This window comes from Ornithorhynchus anatinus, chromosome 11 (assembly GCF_004115215.2).
Source record: "Ornithorhynchus anatinus isolate Pmale09 chromosome 11, mOrnAna1.pri.v4, whole genome shotgun sequence".
In the NCBI taxonomy this organism is placed as follows: Eukaryota; Metazoa; Chordata; class Mammalia; order Monotremata; family Ornithorhynchidae; genus Ornithorhynchus; species Ornithorhynchus anatinus.
In genome coordinates, this window is record NC_041738.1 from 19,364,155 (window position 1) to 19,385,853 (window position 21,699).

Genomic DNA, 21,699 nt, shown 5'->3' on the forward strand with positions numbered 1-21,699 from the left:
AGGGGGAGCACCAGTGGTTTAGTACAGTTCAGGTCCAGGAGTCCCTGGGGATAGATGCAGTTGGGATAGATGCAGTAGGCCATGGGGTGGCAGGGAGAGCTGCTGAGGCTGAACCGGGCAACAGGTGGGGAAGGTAGGAGGAGTGGCTCAATGCTTGATATTCACCCCACCCTCAGCCCCACAGCACTTACGTACATATTCTTACACTCTGCCATTTTCCTGATCTACCATTTGCTTTATTGTCTGTCTCCCCACACTGCTTCTTGTATTGTCTTACCATTTCCCAAGTGCTGAGTACAACGCTCTCTGCAAAGTAAGTGCTCAAAGAATATCACTGACTGATTGATTGGAGTGTCCAGTTTGGGAGCCAGGTCAAGGTTAGGTTAGGGCCTTGGTTTAGTTTTCCCAATGAGCCAATGGAGAGAGTTGTCCATCAGGACTTAAGGGGAAGGGAACAATGTGTAGGAGAAGAGGGTAGGAGTGAGAGGAGAGCGTAAGGTGACTTGACCTTCCCTGGCCCACCATGCGTGGAGCAAGGCGAGGAGGGGAGTCAGTCGAGGAGCAAGGGGTCGGAGAGAGGATTGAATGGAGCAGTGGGTAAGGTAGCTCTGGCTTCCTGGAAACCACAACCCTAAGCGGGGTGAAGGCTCAAAGTCCCAAAGACAGGTAGGAGGCCCCAGGGTGGGTTTAAGAGATATTGAGAGCTTGAAGTCCTTAGGACTGGGCTAGTGCTTCAGAGTCCGTGGTGAGGAGGCTAGGAAGGAAGCCAGGGGAAAGTCAGGTTTCCCCTACCCAGGGAAGGGGATAAGGGGTTCAAGGCCTGGGGAATAGGGCCAGGGGCTCGGGACCCTAGGGAGGGGTTTTAAATGATCAATCAATGGTATTTAGCGAGCACTTACTGTATGCTGGACACTGAGCTAAGCACTTGGGAGAGTATAATACAACAGAGTTGGAAGACCCTTTTGCTCCCTGTTACAGGGAAGTTAAGGGACTTGACCATATATTATAAACTCCTTGAAAGCAGGGATTGTATCTACCAACTCTACTGTACCGTATTCTTCCAAGAGCTTAGTAACAATAATAATAACAATAATAGTGTAAAGTGCTTACTATGTGCCAGACACTGTACTAAGCACTGGGGTAGATATAATAATGTTGGTATTTGTTAAACACTTACTATGTGCAGAGCACTGTTCTAAGCGCTGGGGTAGATACAGGGTCATCAGGTTGTCCCACGTGGGGCTCACAGTCTTCATCCCCATTTTGCAGATGAGGGAACTGAGGCACAGAGAAGTGAAGTGACTTGCCCACAGTCACAGAGCTGACAAGTGGCAGAGCTGGGATTTGAACTCATGACCTCTGACTCCCAAGCCCGGGCTCTTTCACTGAGCCACGCTTGATCCTCTTGCAGCATGGCTCAGAGGAAAGAGCACGGGCTTTGGAGTCAGGGGTCATGAATTTGAATCCCAGCTCTGCCACTTGTCAGCTGGGTGACTGTGGGCAAGTCACTTAACTTCTCTGTGCCACAGTTACATCATCTGTAAAATGGGGATTAAGACTGTTAGTCCCACATGGGACAACCTGATTCCCCTGTGTCCACCCCAGCGCTTAGAACAGTGCTCTGCACATAGTAAGTGCTTAACAAATACCAACATTATTGCTCTTGTTATATCCTGGCTAGACTACTGTGTCAGCCTTCTCTCTGATCTCCCTTCCTCCTCTCTCGCCCCTCTCCAGTCTATTCTTCACTCCGCTGTCCGACTCATCTTCCTGCAGAAACGATCTGGGCATGTCACTCCCCTTCTTAAACACCTCCAGTGGTTGCCTATCAACCTCCGCTCCAAACAAAAACTCCTCACTCTAGGCTTCAAGGCTCTCCATCACCTTGCCCCTTCATACCTCTCCTCCCTTCTCTCTTTCTACTGCCCACCCCGCATGCTCCACTACTCTGCCGCCCACCTCCTCACCATCCCTCGGTCTCTCCTATCCCGCCGTTGACCCCTGGGCCACATCCTCCCACGGTCCTGGAACGCCCTCCCTCCTCACCTCCGCCAAACTAATTCTCTTCCCCTCTTCAAAACCCTACTTAAAACTCACCTCCTCCAAGAGGCCTTCCCAGACTGAGCTCCCTTTCTCCCTCTACTCCCTCTACCGCCCCCCCTTCACCTCTCTGCAGGTTAACCCTCTTTTCCCCCCATTTCCCTCTGCTCCTCCCCCTCTCCCTTCCCATCCCCTCAGCACTGTACTCGTCTGCTCAACTGTATATATTTTCATTACCCTATTTATTTTGTTAATGAAATGTACATCACCTCGATTCTATTTAGTTGCCATTGTTTTTACGAGATGTAATTCCCTTGACTCTATTTATTGCCATTGTTCTTGTCTGTCCGTCTCCCCCGATCAGACTGTAAGCCCGTCAAACGGCAGGGACTGTCTCTATCTGTTGCTGACTTGTTCATTCCAAGCGCTTAGTACAGTGCTCTGCACATAGTAAGCACTCAATAAATACTATTGAATGAATGAATGAATGTCTTATGTGAGACATAAGATAATCATGTCTCACTTGGGAGTCAAGGTCTAATTAAGAGGGAGAATAGACACTGATTCCTCATTCACTGATTCCCCATTTTGCAGATGAGGGAACTGAGGCAGAGAGAGATTAACTGTCATGCCCAAAGTCACAAAGCAGACAAGTGATAGAGCTGGGATTAGAACCACGGTTCTCTCACTCCTAGGCCCAGGCTCTTTCCATTAGGTCACACTGCTTCCCAGTACAGTGCTCAGCACACAGTAAGTACTTAATAAATACCATTGATTGATTGATTGATTGCCTGAAGACCCAAAGGTAAAGAGCTGGAACTTAAATTTGGCAGTCTGGCGCTGTTTACTTGGAAAGAGTCCCAGGGAGACAAGTGAGGTTAGAGTTGAGGATAATAATAATAATAATTATAGTATTTGTTAAGCATATACTAAGTGTCAAGCACTGCTCCACCCCACCTCACCCACTCACCAACCTGGATACACACTCAATCTCATTACTGCTAGTCACTGTACAATCTTTAACTGTTTGCTCTCCCTTTGGCTTTTTCCTCACTGTTTTCAAGTGAGCTCGTGTCTCCCCATCCTAAAAAAACCTCCCCTGACCCCACAGCTCCCTCCAGTTAGCGGCCCATTTGCCTCCTACCATCCCTCTCCAAACTCCTGGAGCGAACTGTCTCCACTTTCTCTCCTCCAATTCTCTCCTTGCCTCCAATCTGGCTTCTGTCCCCTTCACCCCACAGAAACCGCCCTCTCAAAGATTTGAAATGACCTTCTTGCCACGTCCAGTGGCCACTATTCTATCCTAATCCTCCTCAACTTCTCAGCTGCCTTCAACACTGTCAACCACCCCATTCCTGGAAACATTACCCAACCTTGGCTTCACTGACACTGTTGTCTCCTGGTTGTCCTCCTATCTCTCTGGCCGCTCATTCTCAGTCTCTTTTGCAGGTCCCCTCTGCCTCCCACCCCCTAATTGTGGGAGTCCTTCAAGGTGCTCTCTCCCTCTTTTTCCCTCTCCAGTCTCACATTTCCTCTTGCCTTCAAGACATCTCGACTTGGATGTCCTCCCCTCACCTCAAACTTAACTTGTGGAAAACAGAGCTTCTTTTCTTCCCACCCAGACCATGTCCTTCCCCTGACTTTCCCATCACTGTAAACGGGACCATCACCTTTCCATCTCACAAACCCTCAACTTTGACATTATCCTTGATTGACCTCCCTCTTTCATTCAACCCACGTATTCAATCCATCACTAAATACTGTCAGTTGGACTTTGACAACACCACTAAAATCTATCCTTTCCTCTCCATTCAAACTGCTACCATGCTAATCCAATCACTTATCCTATCCCACCTTGATTAGTGTATCCTTCTTGCCCTCCACTTCTTGCTGACCTCCCAGCCTCCTTATCTCTCCCCACTCCAGTCCATACTTCACTCTGCTGCCCGGATCATTGTTCTACAAAAACATTCAATCCATGTTTCCCCCTGCTCAAGAACCTCCAGTAGTTGCCCATCCACCTCCGCAGGTGGTGGAACTCCTCACCATTGGCTTTAATAATAATAATAATAATAATAATGTTGGTATTTGTTAAGCACTTACTATGTGCACGGCACTGTTCTAAGCACTGGGATAGATACAGGGTAATCAGGTTGTCCCATGTGAGGCTCACAGTTAATCCCCATTTTACAGATGAGGGAACTGAGGCCCAGAGAAGTTAAGTGACTTGCCCACAGTCACACAGCTGACAAGTGGCAGAGCCGGGATTAGAACCCACATCCTCTGACTCCCAAGCCTGAGCTTTTTCCTCTAAGCTGTGCTTCTTAATAATAATAGTGATGGCATTTATTAAGCGCTTACTATGTGCAAAGCACTGTTCTAAGCGCTGGGGGGGGGTAGGATACAAGGTGATCAGGTTGTCCCACTTGGGGCTCAAAGTCTTAATCCCCATTTTCCAGATGAGGTAACTGAGGCACGGATAAGTTAAGTGACTTGCCCAAAGATACCCAGTTGACAAATGGTGGAGCCCGGATTAGAACCCATGACCTCTGACTCCCAAGCCCATGCTCTTGCCAAAGCTTTCGATCACCCGGCCCCCCTCATACCTCATCTCGCTACTCTCCTACTACATACAGCCCAACCTGCACACTTCGTTCCTCTAATGGTAACCTTCTCACTGTACCTCGATCTCAACTATCTCACTGCCGACCTCTCACCTATATCCTGCAACGCCCTCCCTCCTCAAATCTGACAATTACTCTTCCCACTTTCAAAGTCTTACTGAAGGGACATCTCCTCCATGAGGCCTTTCCTGACTAAACCCCCTTTCCTCTTCTCCTCTCTTCTACGTTGCCCTGATTTGTTCCCTTTTATCAGCCACCTCCCAGTCCCACAGCACTTATGTACATATCCATAATTTATTTATATTAATATCTGTCTCACCCTCTGGGCCGTAAATTCATTGTGGGCAGGGGCTATACCTGTTATATTGTTATACTGTACCCTCCCAAGCGCTTAGTACAGTGCTCTGGACACGGTAAGCGCTCAATAAATACAACTGACTGCCTGACAATTCCAGATCCCTTTCTATTCTCCAGGAAAGGGGGTGTAGATGGAGAACTCATTCGCTCCCGTGGCTTCAACTACCATCTCTATGCAAATGATTCCCAAATCTACAAATCCAACCCTGATGTCTCTCTTATTCCGCAGTCTCTCATTTTTTCCTGACTTCAGGACACCTCTACTTGGATGTCCTGTTGACACCTCAAATTTAACATGTCCAAAAGAGAACTCCTTATCTCCCCATTCAAACCCTGTCCTTCCCCTGACTTTCTTGTTACTGTAGATGGCACCACCACCCTCCCTGTCTCACAAGCCCTAACTTTGGTGTTATCCAACTCCTCTCTCATTCAACCCACATATTCAGTGTCCCCATAACCTGTCGGTACAACCTTCACATCGCTAAAATAAATTCCTCTCCAACCACATTGCTACCACGGTAAGCCTAGCTCTGCTAATTCTGTGCTATTGTATGCTCCCGAGCATTTAGTGAAATGCTCTGCGAACAGTAACCGCTTAATAAATACCATTGATTGATTACCCAATCCCCCTTGATTACTGCATCAATCTTCTCGTTGACCTCCCCGTCTCCTGTCTCTCCCCTCCAGTCATTATTTCATCTGCCGCCCAGATCATCTGTCTACAAAACCATGCGGTCCATGTTTCCCCTCCCCTCAAGAACCTCCAGAAAGTCCTTCACACCAAACAGATGCTTCAAACAGAAAGTCCTTACCAGAGGCTTTAAAACACTCAATCACATTGTCCTCTCCTCCCATTCCTCCCCGATTTCCTACTACAACCCAGCCTGTATGCTTCACTCCTCTAATGCCAATCTACTCAATGTACCTCGATCTTGTTTATCTCGCCACCAACCTCTCGCCCACGTCCTGCAGATGGCCTGGAAGGCCCTCCCTCTTCATATCCGATGGCCTTATTTAAGGCAAGTCTCCTCCAAGAGGCCTTCCCGGCGAAGGCCCTCCTCTCCTCTCCCACTCCTTTCTACATTGCCTTTACCCTTGGATTTGCACCTTTTACTCACCCCTCCCTCAGCCCTAATATCAGTAGATTGAGATATACCCATAATTAATTTATATTCAAGAAAAGCATTTTGGTTTAGGGGAAAGAACACGGGCTTGGGAGTCAGGGAACATGGGCTCTAATTCATTCAATCGTATTTACTGAGCGCTTACTATGTGCAGAGCACTGTACTAAGCGCTTGGAATGTACAATTCGGCATCAGACAGAGACAATCCCTGCCCAACAACAGACTCACGGTCTAAACGGGGGAGACTGACGACAAAACAAGTACCAATCCCAGCTCTGCCACTTGTCTGCTGTGCGACCTTGGGCAAGCCCCTCAACTTCTCTGTGCCTCGGTAAAATGGGGATTAAGACTGGGAGCCCCACGTGGGCCAAACTGATTTCCTTATATCTACCCCAGCGCTTAGAACAGTGCTTGGCACATAGTAAGCACTTAAACACCACAGCAATAATAATAATAATAATGTCTGTTTCCCCCTCTAGACTTTAACTGCATTGTAGTCGGGGGCCTTACCTACCAATTCTGTTACACTATACTTCCCCAAGCGCTTCACTCAGTGCTCTGCACATAGTAAGTGTTCCATAAACGCGACTGATTGACTGATTGAAAGACACGCGTTCCCGGCTCCCAAGGAGCTTACGGATTAGGGGGGTTAGGATTCGGTGTCCCCAGGGCGGTGAGGGGTCGGGGTCTCCGGCTTATGGAGAGGTGCCAGACGGCGGAGTTTGGGGCTCAGAGGGGGAGGAGGAAGGGGGAGGGCAGAAACTTGGAGAAGGGGTGGAGGGGAGAGGGGAGAAAGAGTCCGGGCCTCGGAGGCCGCGGAGGCCCCGGGGGTGGGTTTAGGTGCGGAGGGGCGGGAAGGAGGCCGAGGGCCGGGGGGTCCCAGAAATGGGGCTCGGGGGGTTTGAGGGGTTGGAGCCTGGGGTTCGGCCGGGTGTCGGCGGCCGGGAGAGGCATGGAGGTTGGGGGCGGGTAAACCGAGGAGTCCTCACCTGCGGAGCAGCAGGAAGCCCATGAGCAGCAGCAGCAGGAGGCCGATCCTTCGGTGCTGCTCCCGCCGGCGAGAACCACAGGTCCACATCCTGCGCCGGGAGGGACCCCGGGGGCCGGTTGGGGTTGGGGTTCCCACTCCCTCTCCGGCGACCGGCCCGCCCGGCCCTTCCCCCACCCGCCTCGCCGCGTCCCCTAGGTAACCGCCTCGCCCCGCCTAGTTTCGGGCCCGAGGCCAAGCTCGCCGGCACCTTCCCGTGTAGTTGGCTGCGGCCCGCACACAGGGGCGGGACCCCGAGTCGTCGGCTCATTGGCCCGCGACGGAGGCGGCCGGCGACCATCGGCCATCGGCTGCATCCCACCCCCTCCCCCACATGGGCTCCGCAGGTGGCTTTGCAGAGCGGCGGGGCGCCGCCACCGGAGTGGAACCGCGCCATCGCCCCGAAACCCGACCGGCTTTTTCGACCTCGACCCTCCGGAGCTCCCAAATGCACCCCCTCGGATGCAGGATCTTCCTTTTTGAAAGGATCGCGCCACCGCCCGTTATAAAAGGCGGGGAGAAATTCTGGGGGGTGTTGCGTTTTTGGAGAGGTGAGGTCGGCGGGGTAGCGGGGAGGAACTCGTGTCGAAAGGTTAATTCGATGCCTCCCCCTTCTCATGCAAATATGAAAACACATGAAATGGAGGGTTTGAGGGCCTGGGTCAACGTAACGAAGCCTTCATCCTCTTCTCCCCTACGGCCCCACTTGGGGAAAAAAACAGATAAAACGCCCTTCTCCGTTGCTCGGCTCTACATCTATCTCGAAGCACTTCGCTCCACCTGCATGCCAAACTGACGAGACTGCAGGCCTCGGAATTTATCTGTTGCCGAATTGTACATTCCGAGCGGCTTAGTACAGTGCTCTGCACAAATACTATTGAATGAACTCAGAAGTTTGTAAGGCCGCGGTTGACTCTCGGCTGCCTCTCCGGTCCTAGGTAAATGTTTAACCAAGCCCAGTGACGGCTAAAAATATTGAAAATCAAAATTAAAAATGAACCCTGCAACACAGGGCAGAGAAGACAAAATTCAGGGACACAGTGGGATCGGTGGGATCTGTTTATTTCACGTTAGAGATTGTAAAGAGTTCAGAGTTATTTCAAAAGACCAGCAACTCACAAAAATACCATCTGAGATAAAAACATAGAATATTGAGGAAAAATTTATCAGAGAAGGGCATAGCTACCCTGAACACACACATACCCCAACAATAGTGTTTAGTGATTTAAGAAAAATAATAAAACATCACAGTTGCAACCAAATCACTTTCCTAAGTACAGTGTTCTGCAGACTGTACATACTCAATAAATACCACTCACTGATTGATTGGTTGACTGAGTCCAGATTAACCAAGGTAGTACAGAGATCCTTCTCGGAGATCCGTGAGCAAGACTTGACCGAAATTCCCCTCTAGATAGATACAGGTACAGTGGAGGAGACTGAGGGCAGGTACGCTCAAAAAGATGGTGGGTACATTTAACTGACAGTCTTAGAGCCAGATGGCGGGATGTCGTCTCCCTTAACACCCCCAGTCCTTGCTTCTCCCTTTGGGAAAAACCCAGGCCGGAATCCCTCAAATCCCTGGAGCTGTGGGACGAATCCTCAGCTGCAGATATCCGGCAAACCAAGATCGGCAGGTCTATGAAAGCACTTTGGCGAAGAAGTGAATCTCGATACCCAACACTCAGAGTTTTGCCAGTACGGTTGCATGAAGGTGAACAGGAAGCAAGAAGTTTCTTGTTAGATTTTTTTTGAGAGAAGCTGATTGTTGGAAAAATAGAGGCAGAGGCTCTGGCTTCGGTGGACGTCTATTCCTCCAGACACGTCTCTTCCCCAGAGGAGCAGCTCTGGCTATTCCTATGGAGAGCTGAAGGCTGCAACTCGCTGTGAGGATAAAGGCCCCGCTGTGGGTCAACCAGCCCAGCCTTGCCTCCCATATAGTGTAACAGTCACAGTGTAATGGGCCCAGCGAACAGTGGGCAGGTGCGTGGTTCAGTGGGCCCCAAGCCCGGACACCCTCTCTGGCCTCTACTCTTGAAGCAGACTTCGAGACACCAGCATCCTCATTACTTCGTTGGAACCTGCAAATGGGGAAAGAGCAGGCGACTCAGCAGCGGGGTGGCGGGGAAATGCAGAACATTCAGCGGTTGGAAGCGAGGGGTCGGTGGCAAGATATATGAGATCAAAGTACAGTGAGTAGACTGTCCTTAAAGAGCAAAGTGTGTGAGCTGGGTTGTGGTAGGAAATCAAGGAGGTATGGTAGGAGAGGGCAAGATGATCAAACCTATTTAATTTAATTTGATGCGGTGGTGGATGGACAACTACTGGAGGTTCTTGACAAGTGGGGAAAAGTGGACTGTATGGTTTTGTAGAAAAATTATCTGGACAGCAGAGTTTAGCATGGACTGGAGTGGGGAAGGACAGGAGACAGGGAGGTCAGCCAGGAATCTAACGCAGTAATCAAGGTCAGACAGGATAAGTGCTTGGATTAACATGATAACAGTTTGGATGGAGAAGGGGGGGCAAATTTTGCAGTGTTGTGAGGGCTGAACCGACGGGATTTGGTGACAGATTGAATATATAGGTTGAAAGAGAGATGAGTCGAGGATAACGCCAAGGTTACGGACTCGAGAAAGGGAGGATGTTTGGTGCTATCTACAGTGGTGGGAAAATCAGGAGGAGGATAGGGTTTGGTTGGGAATATTGGTTCTGTTTTGAACAAGTTAAATTTGAGATGTCGGCGGAACATCCAAATCGAGATATCCTGAAGGTGGGAAGAAACACAATATCCTGAAGGCGGGAAGAAACACGAAAACTCTGACCCCTGAGCAGTGGGACAAGGAATGACAGAACTGACTGACGATGTAGGAGGCAGTGGCAGTGCACGAGAGGAAGCACATTCCTATCGAGATGACTATGGACTGACGAAAGCTTGAAGCCTTGACCTTTGGCTCCTCCTTCCCGTGGGTGCGGAACCAAGGACGGGTCAGGCCAGTGTGAAAGTCCAACTACTTGATTAACCTGCTGTATGGTCGATGAAACCAGAAAGAGGGCCGTGGAGCTGGTTGGTCCTTCTTGCTCGAGTTCAGTTATATTAATCACTTTCAAATCCTCTAGACTGGAAGCTCCTTGAGGTCAGGGAATGTGTTTACCGGCTCTGTTATGTTGTACTCTCCCATGTGCTTAGTACAGTTTTCTGCACACAGCAAGCACTGGATAAATACCACTGATGGACTGACTGATCTCCCAACTCCACTACTGCATAAGCCTTCTGGCTGACCTCCCTGCCACCAGTCCATACTTCACTCCTCTGACCAGATCACTTTCCTAAAACACTGTTTTGCGCACCTGTCTCCACTCCTCAGAAAGCTCAGTTGGTTGCCCATTCCTTGCTACATCAAGCAGAAACACCTATCGGCTAAACGTAGACCTCTTCACTCTCGAGGACCTCTTCACAGTGCAATAACCTCGTCAGGAAACCTCCAGATTAAGCAGTTATTGCTTACTGATTACCATACCTATGACACTTAAACTTCTCTGACCTCACCGGGACCCCTCGATCTCCACTCCCCATTCAGCCCATCCCAGACCTCCCCTTCCAACACACCCCCTCCTCCGTCCAACTTCTCCCCACCCCTTGCGCCATGTCCACCCTCCTTCCCCATCCCTGTCTGTCCCAGTGCCACCCCCACCCTGTATCAGCCTCCTCGCTAACCTCTCTGCCTCCTGTCTCTCCCCACTGCAGTCCATACTTCATTTTGCTGCCTGGATCATTTTTCTATAAAAAAGCTCAGTCCATGTCTCCCCACTCCTCAAGAACCTCCAGGGACTGCTCAGCCACCTCCACAAACAGGAAACTCCTTACCATCGGCTTTAAAGTGCTCATTCATCTTGTCCCCACCTACCTCCCCTTCCTACTCTCCTACTACAACCCAGCCCTCACACTTCACTCCTCTAATGCCAGCCTACTCACCATACCGCAATCTCGTCTATCTCGCTGCCAACCACTCGCCCACATCTTGCCTCTGTCCTGGAATGCCCCCCCTTTTCGTATCCGTACTCTCTCCTACTTCAAAGCCTTATTGAAGGCACCTCCTAAAAGAGGCCTTGCTTGACTAAGCCCTCCTTTCTTCTCCCACTCCCTTCTGCATCGCCCTTACTCCCTTTATTCCTCTCCCCTTCCAGCCCCATGGCACCTAAGTACATATCTGTAATTTATTTACTTATATTAATGTCTGTTGCCCCCTTACACTGTAAGCTCACTGTGGGCAGGGAACACGTCTGTTATACTGTACTCTCCCAAGTGCTTAGTACAGTGTTCTGCACACACACAGAGCGCAATAAAAACTACTGAGGCCCTCAATCAGCTCTCTCTCTCTCTGTCACTTCTCTTTGCTTCTTTTTCACTATTCCCCAGGCCTTACACTTCACTCTTCACTGTGAAGCGTACTTACTGTGCCTCCTATCTCTCTCACCACCAACTGCCTCTACTCGCCCCCGGCTCCTGCCTAGAACTCTCTCCCCCTTCACATCCAGCACACTGCTATTCTCCCCATCTTTAAAGCCATTCTGAAATCACACCTCATTCAGGAAGCCTTCCCTGACTAATCTCTCATTTCCTCATTTTTTTCTATAATGGTATTTTTTCAGCATTTACTGTACTAAATACTGTACTAAGCGTTGGGGTAGGTATAGAGTAATCAAGTTGAACCCAGTCCCTGTCCCTCATGGGCCTCACAGACTAAGCAGGAGGGAGAACAGCTACTGAACCCCTTTTATAAAGCCGAGGAAACCGAGGCACAGAAAAGTTATATGAGTTGTCCAAGGTCACACAGCAGGCACATGGCTGATCCCAGATGAGAACGCAAGTCCTCTGAATCTCTGGCCCAGGCTCTTTCTACTAAGCCACTTCATCTCAGCTTCCCACTCTAGTTACCCCCACAGCTGCGACTTCTGCATGTCCACATCATCTAAACACTTGGGGAATCACTTTGCGCTGTCCCACAGCACTGATGTACAGATCCTTCAACTCTCCTGCTGCCTCCTCCTTGTAATTAATTCCCCTATCTGCCTTTACCCTGTAAGCTCAAGAGCAGGAATCAGGACTACCAGCTCTGTTGTACTCTCCCAATCACCCTGTTGCTAAAGTGCTCAACAGATACTGTTGAGTGACTGACTGCTAAACTCTGAGGGGTTGGGAGGGAGGCCCCTCCTCCAGGCTACTTCAGAGCAGATTAAGCAGAGACCAGGAGAGAAAATGTCAGGGAGGCAATGAATTCTCCTTGCTGAGAGCAGGAGCAGCGGCATCGGCTCCTTTGCAGTTACGGGGGGGCCCTTCCCTACCTCGGGATTGGCAGCGAGCGGGGAAAGGGGCTAACAGTTTTTATGGGACCTGTGAACAAGGGCAAGTGCCTGGCCCCTTGGAGCCCAAAAGGAACCACGATGTAGGCACCACCTGGTGCTTCCTGCTGGCAGGATGTGACTTCAGGAACCTCAGTTTTTCTTACACTCACCAGACCCTAGGCTGTGGCACATAAGGTTCCTCTTGCTCCCAGCAACAAATGGACTTACCTCCATGCAGGCGAGCCATCTACATCTCTGCCTGTTGTTCCCAGGCAGCCTAGGGATCCCCTGGGGATGAGGGGGGGTGGAGACTCTGATGCCTGAAGGCAGGTGCAGAGACTCTAAGGCCCTGTGGATTTATGGTGACGCAGTAGCACCGGACCCCCAACTTCTGCTCGGTCCCAGTTTGCTTGAACAGTTCGGGCCTGGGTGGGGTGGGCGGATGGACCGTCCTCTCAGGGCTCTGGGACAAGAGAAGCCACTGACCCCTGGTCCTGGAGGTCAGGCAGGAGAAAAGCAGCAGCAGTAAAGCAAGAGGAAGACACACAGCACGACAGAATGGGTGACTGCATTTACCTTCCTCCTCCTTGTCCTCCTCTTTCACCTCTTAACTCATTTCCCTTGGCTTTTCCTCTCCCACCTCCACTCCTAGGCCCGTCCAGCGCTCGCCCCGGCACTCAAAATGCAAAGTCGGCAATCCTGAGCATCAGGTGATCCAACACAGATGCACTCAGAAAAAGCCACTCAGAGCATCTTCTTGCTCTCTCCTCTGTGTCCCAGCGCACAACAGCCCCGCCCTGCCTAGATTGGTTGGGCTACAATTTAAGAAAAGCAAGACCTGCACTGAAGTAAGATTCTCCTGGCGCAATACGTGGTGGAGTGAATAGTGCATGGTGGAGTGGATAGAGCATGGTGGAGTGGATAGGGCACAGGCTTGGGAATCAGAAGGTCAGTGGATAGGGCACAGGTTTGGGAGTCAAAAGGTCATGGGTTCTAATCCCGGCTCCATCATTTGTCTGCTCTGTGACCTTGGGCAAATCATTTCACTTCTCTGGGCCTCAGTTACCTCATCTATAAAATGGGGAATTAAGATTGTTAGCCCCCTGGGGAGACGGACTGTGTCCAACCTGATTACCTTGTACCTACCCCAGCACTTAGAACAGTCCTTGGTACATAGTAAGCACTTAACAGATACCATAATAATTGCTATTATTAATAAATTATTACTATTTTGAGTTGGGATGGGAAACCTGAGGGACCTTAAGAGTGTGACTCCAAGTGCCTGCTCCCCTTTAGAGGAGCAGGAAGAAAGCCAATTCAAGCCCCCTCTCTGTCCCAGGGGTGTTACCTTCCAGAATCTGGTGAACCCTGCAGTCTCGCACATACTGCTGAACAGCATAGTCCTTCAGGTAGCCGTAGCCACCGTGCATCTGCAAGGCCTGGTTGCAGATCTGCAAGAGAGAGGAATGGGGAGGGTTAGGCTAGCAATCATCAGGGAGCCAGATCTAATCCCGACTCTGACACTTGTTTGCTGTGTGACCTTGGGCAAGTCACCTCTCTTCTCTGTGCTTCAGTTCCTTCATCTGTAAAACGGGGATTAAGACTGTGAGCCCCACATAGGATGTGGACTGTGTCCAACCTATGTAATTTGGATATACCTGTCACTTAGAACAGAAAAAAAAAATAGTGGTTCCCCAGAGGCACTTCCATTTCTACAGACTCACTGCTGGCGAGCAACAATATGGAGAATGCTCATTACAGGAAGGAAACATGTCTGCGAATTCTGTAATATTGTACTTTCCAAGTGCTTAGAACAGTGCTCTCCATATAAGCACTCAATAAATATGATCGATTGATTGATTGGCTCAGACTGGGCTAAGGGGAAGGTCCATTTTCAGGCTGTGGGTGTCCACGGCCAGAAAGCAGCACTCCCTCGGTGCTCCGGGAGGCACCCAAAAGACAGGCTGGTGGAAGGTCTCCTGGGCCCTCCCCTGCCCCATTATCTTCTAGAACGGGGCGGGGGGGATGATATTATACAGGGACCCTGAAGCAGGGTGGTTCAGTGTAAAGAGCCTGGGCTTCGGAGTCAGAGGTCATGAGTTCGACTTCCGGCTCTGCCACTTGTCAGCTGTGTGACTGTGGGCAAGTCACTTTAACTTCTCGGTACCTCAGTTACCTCATCTGTAAAATGGGGATTAACTGTGAGCCTCACGTGGGACGACCTGATTACCCTGTATCTCCCCCAATGCTTAGAACAGTCCTTTGCACATAGTAAGGGCTTAACAAATACCAACATTATTATTATTATATTAGAAGGGATGTGTGAAACCCTCGTGCCACTTGATGGCCATGAAGACGCATTGCGGGCACTGTCCATTCCTACTCAGGCTCAGAGCTACCATTCCCCTCATTCTTATGGGCAAGGAGACCACTCAGACTGCGGCCCAAGACTGTTGCCTTAATCGGGGCCGGTTTGGGCTTGCACCTTGAGTTGAACAATCTGGAAGATGCAGAGTTGCTATTGTGACATTTGATATTCATCCCACCCTCAACCCCACAGGACTTACATACATATCTTTAAATTATATAATATAAATGACTTATTTATATTAATGTCTGTCTCCCCTTCTAGTCTGCAAGCTCACTGTGGCCAGGGAACAGGTCTGCCAACTCTGCTGTATTGTACTCTCCCAAGCACTGAGTACAGTGCTCTGCACAATAGTAAGCCCTCAGTAAATACTTATTTATGGTATTTGTTAAGCACTATGTGCCAAGCAAAAAGCGCTCAGGTAGATACAAGCTAATCAGGTTGGACACAGTCCCTGTCCCACATGGGGTTCACAGGCTTAATCCTGTTTTACAGATGAGGTAACTGAGTCACAGAGAAGTTAACTGACTTGCCCAAGGTCACACAGCAGACAAGTGGGACAGCTGGGATTAGATTTCACCATTGATTGATTTCACTAGTTCTGAGCTCCTTCTAGCCCAACCTCAGCACTTCCCAGTTCCAGCAGACCATTGTCTAAATGGGTTAACCAACCAACCAACCAACCAATCAGTGGTATTTATTGTGTGCTTCTTCTTCTTCTTCTGCCACCAAGTCGATTCCGACCCTTAGCGACTCCTTGGACTTACCCTCTTCAGAACATCCCATCTTCTGTCACAGAGTCATTCTGGCATGTGTATCCATAGAGTCTTCTTGGTAAAGATACGTAAGTCGTTTACCATCTCCTTCTTCCACACAGTAAAAGCTTGAGTCTCTGCCGTTGTCTTTGATCAACGTTTTGATCACCCATCTTTGACTCTTTCCCATGCTGCTGCTGCCCAGCCCAAGTGAATCGACTTTATCTGACGCTTTCAGCTTAAACTTTTCCAGTATGGGTAGGGTATGGTATAGCCCTAAGCTTCATCAGCATACAAAAACTCTCCTCCCACGATAAGGCGTCGATTCCTACTACTCGGTGGGTTGAGTGATTACTGTGTAAAAAGCACTGTACTTTACTACTCGATTAATCATTTGTTGAGCACTTACTGTGCAGAACGCTCTACTAAGCACTTGGGAGAGTACAATATAACAGAGTTGGTAGACACATTCCCTCCCCACAATGCGCTTACAGTCTAGAACGGGTCATAAATTGATATAAATTATGGATATGTACAGAAGTGCTGTGGCGCTGAGGGCGGGGTGATTAAACCATGCAAATCCAAGCGTGAGAGTGACACCAAATGGAATGGGAGAGGAAATGAGGGTCTATCTGGGGAAAGCCTCTTGGAGGAGATGTACTTTTAATAAGGCTTTGAAGGTGGGAAGAGTGATCATCTGTTGGCTATGAAGAGGGAGTACATTCCAGACCAGAGGCAGGATGTGGGCGATAGGTTGCTGGTGGGATAGATAAGCTCGAGATATAACGAGAAGGTTTGCATTACAGAAGAAGAGTGTGCGGGCTGGGCTGAAATAGGAAATCAAGGAGGTAAGGTAGGAGGGGACAAGGTGATTGAAATCTTTAAAGCCCATGATATGGATTTTTTGTTTGATGCAAGGTTCTTGAGGAGTGGGAAAAATGGACTGAATGGTTTTGTAGAAAAATGATCCAGGTGGCAGGGTGAAATATGGACTGAAGTGGAAAGGGACAGGTGGCAGGGAGATCAGCAAGGAGTGAGCACTTGGGAGAGTACAATACGATAGATGTGACAGGCCTGATTCCTGCTCTCAAGTGGAAGGGTCCCATACTTTCCTCAAAAATGCTGAACTTGCATCTGAACTACCTGTTTCTACTTTTTTCTTCCTCCAGCTCCCACTAATTGAAATGCTATTTGTCATCTGATTACAAGTGCCTTGAGGGCAGAGAACATTTTCCCTGCTTCTCCCAGAAGCACGGTGCATCGCTTTGCCCTCAGAAGGCACTCAACGACTGCCATGGGTTGATTGATGGCTTGATCATTTTCCCAAGGACCAAGAATCCCCCAATTCGCACCCCATCATGCTTCAACATGCCTGGGAGTCAGAAGGCCCTGGGTTCTAATCTTGGCTCCGCCACTTGTCCGCTGGGCGACCTTGGGAAAGTCACTTCACTTCTCTGTGCCTCAGTTACCTCATCTGTAAAACGGGGAATAAGTGAGCTCCATGGGGGACAGGGACTGTGTCCAGCCCGATTATCTTATATCTAGCCCTGTGCTTAGAACAATGCCTGGCACAGAGCAAGTGCTTAACAAATACCAGTGGAAAAAACCTAAGCAAAAACCAAAACCAGAGGACCCCCATGACTCACCGCGAAGCACTCATCGGTGGCAAAGAGCTTCGCCATGGAACACAGGGCCACAGCATCCTCCCGCCCTTCCTGCAGGGCCACTGCCGCATTCCGTATCATGAGTCGTGATGCCACCAGCCGAGTGGCCATGTCGGCCAGTTTAAACTGCAGGTACTGGCGGGTAAGGGGAGGAGAAAACAGGGTGGTGAGGTGGAGTGGGGTAGGGAGTGGCAAGGAGAGGGGAAGGGAGGGGAAGGGTCCATCCAGGACCTTTCTTTATGGATTTCCTAGAGTTTCCTCCCAGGTCCATTGCCCACAACTTGCTTTCCTCTCTGCTTCTGGAACTGGAGCTATTCACTACCTTATTGGTTCCAGATTGCCTCTCAATCCCGGTTCCTCCTAGTGGAGGCAACACCAGAAAATGGCCCAAGACCTCCGCCCACGGGGGTGGTGGGAGTCAGCAAATTGTCCCCTTCTTCTGACACCCCCCTTCGGAGGCTGCGAGCTGGGGGCAGGCCCGGGCACCCCTGGAGTTGAGTAGGGGAAGGCCCAGAAAGCTCCAAGCGTTCACCTGGTTGCTGGCTAGTGGCTCCCCAAACTGCTTCCGGACATTGAGGTGGTTCCTGGTCAGGACAACGGCAGCATGGGCAGCCCCCAGGGAGCAGGAGGCTGGAGAGGAGGGGGACAGGTTGAGCATTCCAGGCAGGCTTCCAGAGAGGCTGAGGCCATGGCCCTCTCCAATCCCTAGCTCCCCAGCCCCCGCCTGCCCAAGTTCTCACCAACATTAATCCTCCCTCCGTTCAACCCCTTCATGGCAATGAGGAAGCCCTGGCCCTCGGCTCCAATCCTGTTGGCCACGGGAATGGTGCAGTCCTCAAAGATCACCGCTCGGGTGGGCTGAGAGTTCCACCCGACCTGGGGAAATAATCAAGAGCCACATTGGCACCCTGCTCCACCACTTCCTTCCAGAAGAAGAGACACGTTCCTTCCTTGAGCGTCTGTTGCCTGTTAGGGAGAACCCCACGGGAACCCCATGACCTTAGGCCCAAGGAACCTACGTTTGGGACCTTAGGGCTCACTGCATCCCTGGTAAGGTTAGGGGTTCCTCCCTCTTGGGGGAAGGCGGGGAGGAAGGATGGGAAGCTACTTCAGAGCTCACCCACCCCAATGTGCCCACTGGGCCTCTCTGGAAAATCAGAATATTCCCAGGCCTGGGCAAATTCAATACCTTGCCTGTTCAACTCCGCTGAAGTGAGCTGCCCATCAGCAAACGAGAAAATAAGCAGAAGGCATTAAACCATTTGGATCACTTTTGTACTACATACTGTAAGCAGTATTGTACTGTATAATGGGGATTAAGACTGTGAGCCCCATGCGGGACAGGGACTGTGTCCAACCCGATTTGCTTGTATCCAGCCCAGCGCTTAGTACAGTGCCCAACACAGTAAGCGTTTAATAAATACAATTATTATTATTCTTACTAGGGATTGGGAAAGGCAGTTAATTTAATTCTGAGTGACCTGATTGAACAGTGGTGTTCATTTTCCTTGACCAGTTTCCATCTCACTTTTCTGGCACCAAGCCCTAGAGAAACCAGGGAAAGGAGCAGTCCAGTCAGATGACACTTTGTTGAAGTTTGGAGGGAGGTAAGATCTGGGGCTCCTTGAGAAGGGTGGCTTTGCTAGAAATACGTGAGGGCCCTGCTTGCGGGGAGCAGGGAGGAGGCTGACCCAGTTTGGAAGAAAGTTTCCAGGGAAGTCCTGCAGGTCTGCATTACTGGTGTTGGGGAGCAGGTCGCATTAGGTTGGACTCTGAGCATCATGTGCGAAGAAGAGCTAAGCCACCCCTCTCTCTCTCTGGGCCACTTCAAATCTGCCCACAGAAGAGAGGAGCCGGATTTCAGTAGGAATCTCAGGCTTGCAAGCCACTGATCCCTTCCTTTGCAATTGAGTGGCCATTTTCTCCATCCCTAGCCAGAACTCCCATGGGGCCAGGGCTCCTGAGGGTTGAGGGGAGTCTATTCAAGGACCTAGAGAGCCCAGCAGCTGCAGTTATTCAGCGTCCAGTAGACGCTGGGTGCTTCTGGAGGTGCTGCCAAACCCAGGCTTCTCCATTCAGACCTTGGAACAATTGCTAGTGAGGCTTATAATGCCCCTAAGTAATGATAATAATAATAATAACAACTAAGCATTTACTATGTGCCAGGCACATAGTAAATGCACATAGTACATAGTGCATAGTACATAATGCACATAGTAAATGCACATAGGCACATAGAGAAGCAGCGTGGCTCAGTGGAAAGAGCATGGGCTTTGGAGTCAGAGGTCATGGGTTCGAATCCCGCCTCTGCCACTTGTCAGCTGTGTGACTGTGGGCAAGTCACTTAACTTCTCGGTGCCTCAGTTACCTCATCTGTAAAATGGGGATTGAGACTGTGAGCCCCACGTGGGACAACCTGATTCCCCTGTTTACCCCAGCGCTTAGAACAGTGCTCTGCACATAGTAAGCGCTTAACAAATACCAACATTATTATTATTATCACTGTACTCAGCACTGGAATACATACAAGATAATCACATTGGATACAGTCCCTGTCCCACATACAGGGCTCACAGTCTTAATCCCTATTTACAGATGAGGTAATTGAGGCAGAGAGAAGTGAAGTGACTTGCCCAAGGTCACACTGCAGACAAGTGGCAGAGCCAAAATAAGAACCCATGTCCTTCGGACTCCCAGGCCCTTGCTCTATCCACTAGGCCAGGGTGCCAGGTTTATATTAGCTGTGGAACTCCAGAAGATGTCCCAGATGACACTGGGTCCAGGGGGCACTTGGTGTCTGTGAGGCACCAAAATAACATTCTGCTCCCGCCCCACTCCTCCCTCCCCATTCCCTCACCCCGACCCTGCTTCTAAACTCAGCCCCGCTTTTTCCAACCTGGCTCCTGTCTTCTCCAGGCCCCGGCCAGGGAGGGCCACCTTGACAGCAAGGGGAGCTTCAGGAAAGGCTGAGTAATATTCAATTCTCCATACTCTTTACAGTTGAAGGGCAGTCTGTTTTCCCTGCAACACCCACACATATCCAACAGAGTAAGAGGAAAAAGAGCTGAGCCACACTGCCGTCACTAAAAGAAACTATCGGTAATGTCACGTCGGTCTTTCCTTCCTCCCACCCTCCCCCATCCCACTTTTCATTCATTCAATCGTATGTATTGAGTGCTTACTGTGTGCAGAGCACTGTACTAAGCGCTGGGAAAGTACAATTCAGCAATAAAGAGAGACAATCCCTGCCCACAACGAGCTCACAATCTGCGGGGGAAGACATAAATCAATACAAAGAGACATCAAAGAGACAAATATAAATAAAATTAGATATATACATAAGTGCTGTGGGGTGAGGGGCGGGCGGTGGAGAGCAAAGGGAGCAAGTTAGGGCAACACAGAAGGGAGTGGGAGATGAGGAAAAGTGGGGCTTAGTCTGAGAAGTCCTCTTGGAGGAAATGTGCCTTCAGTGAGGCTTTGAAGGGAGGGGAGAGTAATTGTCTGGAGGTTTGAGGAGGAAGGGTATTCCAGGATAGAGGTAGGACATGGGCCAGGGGTCGGCAGCGAGACAGGTGAGATCGAGGCACAGTGAGAAGGCAAACACCAGAGGAGCAAAATGTGTGGGCTGGATTGTAGGAGAGAAGCAAGGTGAAAGTGGGAGAGAGCGAGGTGGTGCAGTGCTTTAAAGCCAGTGGTGAGGAGTTTTTGTTTGATACGGAGGTGGAGAGGTAACCACTGGAGAATTTTGAGGAGGGGGGTGACATGTCCTGAACGTTTCCGTAGAAAGATAATCTGGGCAGTAGTGTTAAGTATGGACTGGAATGGGGAGAGGCAGGAGGTTGGGAGGTCAGAAAGGAGGCTGATGCAGTAATCCAGGCGGGAGAAAATGAGTGATTGTATTAACGTGGTAATACATGTTACCACGCTACCACCTCACAGCAACCAGCCTCCTGGGGGCGGGAGAGCAAGGGAAGCTTACCATCTTCCTCCACCGGAAGGAGAAAAGAAAGACACCTGCCCCCCAGCCCCCATTGCCGGTTCCATGACTGGAAAAACACTCCTTATTTATGTCTTTTCTTGCGTCTGTGCAAGGTCACCTCTCCTATGCTAGAAACTCCTAAAGAGGCTCTGTCTGTTTTGATTAACCCAGCCTGGCAAAATGGTTTGAGCAAACTGTTAGGTCGCCAGAGTTTTAGTCAACTTACTAGTTCAAAAGAAAGGGTTAGGAAACATAGGCCCAGGCAGAGGTTGCTGAGAACCAAGACAACCCACACTCATGTTTGTGAGGGTGCCCTGTGTCTAAGACCAAGTTTCACCCTGGCCAGCTAAGGACCCTGAAGATCAGCATACAGACCCCCAAAAAGCCCAAGTAAACACTCGGGGAAGCTCAGAGGAGG

General features: G+C 50.0%; 2 protein-coding genes across 3 annotated transcripts in view; both read right to left on the minus strand.

The window, feature by feature from the left end:
* LOC100090504 (beta-galactosidase-1-like protein 2) overlaps positions 1 to 7,312 on the minus strand; it is a 67,857-nt gene extending 60,545 nt beyond the window's left edge. The window contains exon 1 of the mRNA XM_029075057.2: positions 7,135 to 7,312. Coding sequence (XP_028930890.1) covers positions 7,135 to 7,223 — 89 coding nt within the window. The 5' untranslated portion in view covers positions 7,224 to 7,312. The remainder of the gene's footprint in view (positions 1 to 7,134) is intronic.
* A 905-nt stretch (positions 7,313 to 8,217) lies between these two features.
* The window catches only part of ACAD8 (acyl-CoA dehydrogenase family member 8), a 36,400-nt gene continuing 22,918 nt past the window's right edge, over positions 8,218 to 21,699 (minus strand). For both annotated transcript variants that reach the window (XM_029075373.1, XM_029075374.1), the window contains exons 7-11: positions 18,043 to 18,178; positions 17,835 to 17,932; positions 17,285 to 17,437; positions 13,864 to 13,966; positions 8,218 to 9,253 (exon numbers count right to left, since the gene is read on the minus strand). In XM_029075373.1, coding sequence (XP_028931206.1) covers positions 9,201 to 9,253; positions 13,864 to 13,966; positions 17,285 to 17,437; positions 17,835 to 17,932; positions 18,043 to 18,178 — 543 coding nt within the window. In that variant the 3' untranslated portion in view covers positions 8,218 to 9,200. The remainder of the gene's footprint in view (positions 9,254 to 13,863; positions 13,967 to 17,284; positions 17,438 to 17,834; positions 17,933 to 18,042; positions 18,179 to 21,699) is intronic.